Source organism: Anneissia japonica, unplaced genomic scaffold (assembly GCF_011630105.1).
Source record: "Anneissia japonica isolate Jap-2015-1 unplaced genomic scaffold, ASM1163010v1 scaffold284953_len930413_cov181, whole genome shotgun sequence".
NCBI classification, from domain to species: Eukaryota; Metazoa; Echinodermata; class Crinoidea; order Comatulida; family Comatulidae; genus Anneissia; species Anneissia japonica.
The window spans coordinates 249,719-257,045 of record NW_022746987.1 but is presented as its reverse complement, the minus strand read 5'-3'; the positions used below and the strand labels follow the sequence as shown (position 1 = coordinate 257,045).

The window sequence follows — 7,327 nt, the reverse complement described above, 5'->3', positions numbered from 1 at the left end:
CATTCCCCTCCCCCCTCCTTCCCCCCCCCCATTGTTAAGTCCTAGATCCGCCACTGACATACTTGGTAACTTACACTTCTTTCGAATAAATCATTGAACTCGGCCAAACTGAGGGTTCCGCTGTTGTCCTTGTCAAACTTATCAATGACATCAAAGAACTTGACAAACGATGAGGCGAGTGCTTTGCGATTATTACTACACTTTTTCTTCTTCTCGATTGTATCCTTTCGTTTTCTATTTTAAAGGAAAAATCAACAATAATATGAATAATAATGATAGATGAATCTTCTTCAAACTATGAAATTAACGGTTGCTGGTGCTGATAATGTGGACTTCCCCATCCCTTTCGTTAATTTTATAAGAAACACAGAGGTCACGATACATATTTTAACTTGTGTTAACTTGAACACAATGCTCTGTTCCAATACACCGAATTAGAATCACTTTGTACAGAACCCAGACATCGATAGCAGTTAATGTAAACACACAGCATAATGATGCCACAATATTAATCAGTGCATGGAGAATTCATACGTCCCATAATTAGTGCGAGTATCATTTTACATGTATTGAACATTTGTTTTCTCTCTTTTCTACTTTTATACATAATATACAGTGGTAGGTAATTGTCAATTACAATTGAGAATTGTGAACAGTGTATTGGATCACTTCGGACCAGTACCACTAACGAAAGAATTGGAACTCCATTCTGTGTTTGCGCTGTACCTACTAGGAACAGTACTTTCATTTACCCAGCTAGAATAATAGAAACAGTACTTTCTATTGTAGGCCTAAAATAACTTTGTCACGCCGCAGTTTAATGAGAGCGATAAATCCAAGTTTTCGGTAGTACAACTTATTGATGTTGAAAAGTACACAAAAGGATCACGCTCAGTGTTTGTAGCTTATGCACTCCCAGTTTTGCCTAAGCATGGCCCTGCTAAAGTAGTATCTAATCCAACACATATACGTAGATTACAGATACTGTATATTGATTTAAAAAATCCACTTCTCTCCATCTCCACCTAAAATTTTGTTGAGATGTGACACTAGAAAGTATTATTTTTTTTATTTCGCCGAACTCTTTGTTTTACACTTTTACTTCGAGGCTTGCTTATTTCATCATACACCACGTCACCAGCAAATTTCAGCATATCCTTACGCGGGTACAGTGTGTTGCATTTTTTTAGCCTGGCTCTCACGAGAGCCCTAGTATCCGGATCGGGAGCTAAGTTGGCACGTGCGTGAGAACGCCCGATCGGTTAGCGCTAACCGTTAGCAGTATCCGGATACCGCTAGCGGTTAGCAAGCGCCTTTTTATCATCAACCAATCACATGTACGCGTTTACAATTATAAGTTTCTTATTGGCCAGTGATTCGATCATCATATTTTGTATCCTGATCGGGATTTTCTCGTATGGACGCACGGCAGCTAACGGTCCTGCTAACCGTTAGCAGCCGTGTGAGAACATAGCCATTGTGTTTGTACCAAATAGCGTATTGTTAGTTGATTCGCACTGCCCTCTTCAACTAAAACAGGTTACAGGTTATGTACACAGAAAATGAAGGATTTTTATAAGACAAAATTGAACTGAGTATTTGTTAAAAAGTAAAATTTATAATACCACTTACCTTGCAAGCTTAGTATCTGGGATTTTAGCATGTTTCCCACAATATCGCTCGTTGAAATTAATCTGCATTAAACTTGACTCAGTTTCAGTGTACTGTTAGAAAGCAAAATTGGAAATAATGTTACACAATATCAGAGTCATCGATATCGATTTGTGCATGTTATACACAGGAACTGGTACGTAACTCTGTATTATTATCATGTTTCCTGTAAATAGATGAGGAAAACTTTTTGTAAGAAACATACTATTATCAGACTATTGTTACATTATGTGACGTTTTGGTAACTATTAGTCCACCTTCTTCAGACACTGGCTTGCTTGTGTCTCCTCAATCATTTTTTACGTTTGGTGCTTTTCAACATTACTAAATGCAGTGATAATACAATATGTTTTTCTTAAATACTTGTTTCCCTATAATTATTAGTATTTACAGTACAGAAAATTTTGTATTTTACTTTGTAATAAAACTGGGAAACTACCACATTCAATTTAAACATTGAGTTGATAATTTAAAAGTATTAAAACTATAATAACAATAGTACTATAATATTTTCTTTCTTATGATTGTATAATAATTTTAATGCAAATGCCGATAGGGTACTCACAAGACACAAACCCAATGTTTCTTTATTTTTTTCTTTAAATCGTTCTTTGGTGTCGTAGAGCTTGGCAATATTTGCAGCTGGCCGGAGTTTCTTAAAAAACGTATTTTCTTCTTTCATTGACAGCCACCATCCTTCAAGAAAAATAAGTACCGTACTCGCGCAAATAAGCGCCCAGTTTAACGTTTTCTTAAGCGCCCCGTTTGAATAAGCGCCTCTCAACAATATTTTATTTTAGCAAGCCAATAACCCAATCAATCCTGAGACTGTGGTTGGCAATTGAACTTCAGAGTGGGTTCACATTTTTTTAGATGGGTGGATTGGATTTAATTGGTGTAAACACCAAGGATAGCCACGAAAATCTAGAAGACGACTTATTTCCAGTGGGGTCCTTCTGGTGGTGATTAAGAAGTACACCGGGAGACAATCCCCTACTCTTTTCAGAAGAGTGTACTGCGTCCTTTAACGTGCACATGGACCATAAATGCACACGGGACCAGCGGCTTAAACGTCTCATCCGAAAGACGGTGCGCTATTGTAACTTGTATTTCAGCCCTCCAGCTGAAACACAAGGAGAGGCAGCGATGAGAATTGAACCGGGGACCTAGAGATCTCCACGGTTCAGCGCACACACACAGTGGCTACCACCAGATTAGCCGACTAGCTGAGCTAAACTGTACCTTTAATCTTCTTATTTTGTCAACTTCAATTTCTCTTTTTTCCTCCGACAATTTGCACCTTTAGCACTTTCTCATCTGAGTACAAACCCTACTATGATCCTGAAAATCTTAATCGGAAGATGGCCAACACCCATTACCTCCACCACCACTAATTTAATCTGCTCTTGTGTAAATACTCACAGCATTCTTTTCATGAGCCATGCTGTCTGGACGATTATGTTTCTGCACCAGAACCATTCGTTTCTCTTGGGTTTCCAGATGTTCTTACATAATCTCTTCATTCAAAAAGTGCCCCTTGGATTATCTAAGTTCCCATAACAACCCCCTCAATTTGTATCTGTTTCCATAAGCGCGGCTCAATTTCCACTCTGTTTTCATAAGCGCCCCTCAATATTTTGAACGCCCGGGCGCTTATTCGCATGAGTACGGTAACTTAATTTAATTAAATGCAAAGCCGATTTATTATTTACTTTTAAGGATTGGTAGCAGCAGTATAGCGGCAGTCTAGCAGTCTATAGCAGTAACAGTAGCAGTGTTAGTTATAGTAGCAATATCAGCAACAATATTCATAGCAGTATACTAGCAGTAGTAATTTCTTTCCCAATAGGAGAAGCTACTCCCTTCCTGATAACGTCTTCTCCACTAATACCCCTATTTTGTTTATTTTATGAACAGATAGGGCCCTACCGTCATACACATGTATAGGGTAATTGCACAATAGCCCGCCATCAACGTAAATATCATCCTCTCCTCTCAGGTTGTGTTTTACGGCACATAGAAGAGCTGACAGGCAGAGAAAAAACAGATTGGGCAACAATAAATATGTTTTGGCATAATCACATTTATGTATATTTATGTTCTTTGTGATATTATATATTGCATACCCACACATTAAGCAATAATGTTTTAATGGATTAAGTCTCGCTTAGAAAGTTTAAGTATAGTTTTTAATAATTCCTGCTTAATCAACTTGGTAATTAATATTTGAATAATTGTTTTGTTATTGTTGAATTCTGATGGTTGAATATTATCAAATTAATACAAAAATTAAATTATTGGTTTTTTCTTACCTGGCAATGACATACTCATTCTCAGTGCAACAATTATCGGCAGATCTGGCGTGGTTTTTACGTGGCAGTATTCGGCTGTCATTAGGTTAAGATTGGTTGCAACACAGCACAACTCTTTACCAGTATTTTCATAAAGCTGTTAAAAAAAAATGCACCTCTTATAGTTTTTGTTGCCATTCTTGCCCACAGCATTGTTGGTTTTCAGTATTTTGCCTTTTATTCAATTATATATGTTTGTATGTACATGCGTCTTCTTTTTCCTATGTAGGATAATTTTTTATGCAAGTTATTGGTGAATATAACATACAGTAATCTATAAAAAAAATTATGTTATATTGTTCATTTTCTAAGTTTGATTGCGTAAACACAGTGTTATCCTCAATTTCTTAAGTACGTGTATACATGTTTTCAACAAAAATTTAATTGAGAGTACAATCGTGACGAACGAAAGTGGGTGGCTAAATTTTGAGTTTGTTTGATGCCAATACATACCTCTTTGAACGTAAGTTGGCCATGTCCTCCATAATCTTTGATATTGTCTTCTAACCACTTGGTGTAGGCGTTGGCCGGATGCCATCCGTACTCAGATTTCAAGTTAAAAATTAGACTGAGGATACCCCATCGTGCATCTATAGGCAGATATAGTAAAATTAAAAACGAATATCAGTTTGGTATTAGTATGATTTATAAATTATATAAAGCAAGTTTGCTTTTGAAATTAATAAAGAAAAAAAATATCAATATTTTAATGTTACACAAATTTATACAAAAGGCAAAAAAAAAGTGACTAATCACAAAATATTACCCCTTTTATCCTTTCGATTATGCAGGTTTTATTTAGGAAAAATCCAAAGTGACATTGGCAAAACAATATTTATTTGTAAACATTAAGGAATATCCCATGAAAGAATCAACCATTATTTTACTTCTGGTACCATAATTACGGATTCATCAGTTATCTTCATAGACAAATGTATGCTTATAAAATAATAATGAGCATTCATAACTGATGTGCGTTAATATAATTATTGAATGACTGGCATACAATATAGATATGAAAATTAAATGACAAGAAAATAACATTTTAATGCATCAAAAACGTATTTTAATCGTATCTGATGCACGTATGCATAATATTTTATATTCGATTTATCTTATTTTCATTTTTACAATCATGAACACATATTATTATTGAATGACTGTCACACAATATAGATATGAAAATTAAATGTCTGACCAAGTGGATTGATGTGTTTACCTAGCAACATTTTCTCAACTTTACACCTTGCTTTCTCTACTTCGACGACCAACTGATGCGGTGTCAGTCCAAGTGCAATGAAACACGCCGTAAGTGCTCCTAAGCTCGTTCCTCCCAGTCTCTTAATGTTCGATAATATGCCAACATCCTCAAGAACCTTTAATTTGATCAAGCAAGTTTTAAACATTTTTATATTCAATTGTTATTACAACACAATAATGACCAAAAAACAATGTCTTTTTTTTCAAATTTTAAAGCAAAGCTTTGTTTGTCATCCAATCAACAATGATCAATTAAACAGGTAGGTGAAAAATATATAAAAGTGGCATTATACCAATCACTAATTATCATTGATGCGTTGCTCACCATGTGCAGGAGTGTGAAAATCGATTTTCTGACAAGTGTCCAACGTAATATTAACAGATATTATTTTAGTGAACTAAATATTTAGACAATAATTAATGAAGTTAAACGTAACTCAATACTTTGTTTTTAATTCTTCTTATCAGTTTTGTATATGTTTTGTTGCCTTTTAATGAATTTAAATGTTAATCATATAAACGAAAGTAAATAATAAAAATACAATACACACAATGCCTCATCAATATTCCAATTTAAAATAATAATCTGTTTTCCGTAATTGATGACACTACAGAATTGGTATCATTTTGATCTTAATTAAATCTATAAATATATAAATATTTACATATTTTACAATCATCAATATAGTGATGCCATTGACTCTTCTTATACCAGTCAACGTATACATTTATAAAAAATAAACATTGCTGTAGATATGATTCTGAATATTTTCGTCAATTACCTTTAAAGATCCCGTATATGCAAATAGCCGATTACCGCCACCACCAAATATCAGATTGCGAAATGGATATTCGTATTTGGCAAGCTCTTTCACGTTTTCCTTAAGGTCAGCTGGGACTGAAATTTCAGAAACATCAACACCTCGCAGTGCAGCCAAATCTTCATGTTGCAAATCTTGGATATTTGGTTTCGATTTATTTGACATACTGTGCTAATATCTGCTGAAAGCAGAATTCAATATACAACCGCGCAATTAAAGCATACTATTGTTACAGTATATAACTATGCAAAGGGATACACTTACTTGCAAGATGAAATAGTGTATTTTCAAGCGTGTCGAGTATAAATGCATACCCCTTATTCATAATTTCCATCTGTTTGCTATACTACTAAAAAGGCTACATAACAATTTTAGTAATATGAAAGATACCAATTGTCTGGACAAGTGCAAATGCATGTATACGTTTAAATAATATAAATGTGTAAATGTGTATTATCTATAATAATTATTTGAGTATAGTATTGCATATATATCAACGATATCTGGCATGCTTATTCAGGTAGTAACAAGCTCAAATCTAATATTAAACGACACGCAAAGTTGGTTTTCTGTATTTTATTTAATTTGAAATGAACTGGTAAGTGAATGGAAATGCTAACATAATATGCAACCATGAAAAACAACGGCGCAGCCAGGTCTAATGAACCGCCTGAAACTGCACTAGTACTCCTGTTTTAATATCAGTCCGAATCACAAGCAATTACACGAAATAACAGGCCAAGTCTTAAATATGTATCTTACAAATGCAAACCAAATATTGTGATTTTTTTTGTATTAATATATATTGCAGCTTACTTACAACGGCTGTACTTGAACACGTATAAAATTAACCGCTTACTAGACTGACTTGTCCGAATGTTTTTGAAATCAGCGCTAAGCTATGACACAACCATTAATTTGCATAAATATTTAAGCATACACATTAGGTGTATGGTATTCCATACAAATATTTTTTTTCTTCTATGTGTAGTTTTGTGTGTATACACATTTTCTTGCAGCACTGCTGGAATCATTACAAAGCATAACTTTTTCAGATTTTATTTACAGGATTTCGGCCATAGGTCTCCATCAGGTATATACACATATAAAATTAATTAATTAATTAATTAATTAGATACCTACACTCGAATTCTAAACGCTACTAAGATCCGATCGATTGCGTCTAAACACAGAGCGACTTCTTCACTCATTAGGACTCGGTCA

The 7,327-nt window shown here is 34.5% G+C and overlaps 1 protein-coding gene across 3 annotated transcripts in view; it reads right to left on the bottom strand.

The window, feature by feature from the left end:
* The window catches only part of LOC117120366, a gene marked incomplete at its 3' end in the record, with an annotated part of 9,873 nt that extends 2,546 nt beyond the window's left edge, over nt 1-7,327 (bottom strand). The window contains 9 exon segments of one of the 3 annotated variants that reach the window (XM_033265407.1): nt 75-234; nt 1,633-1,724; nt 2,237-2,367; nt 3,601-3,696; nt 3,984-4,119; nt 4,476-4,612; nt 5,242-5,398; nt 6,065-6,281; nt 7,247-7,327. In XM_033265407.1, the coding sequence (XP_033121298.1) occupies nt 75-234; nt 1,633-1,724; nt 2,237-2,367; nt 3,601-3,696; nt 3,984-4,119; nt 4,476-4,612; nt 5,242-5,398; nt 6,065-6,268 (1,113 nt within the window). 3 annotated transcript variants of the gene reach the window in all.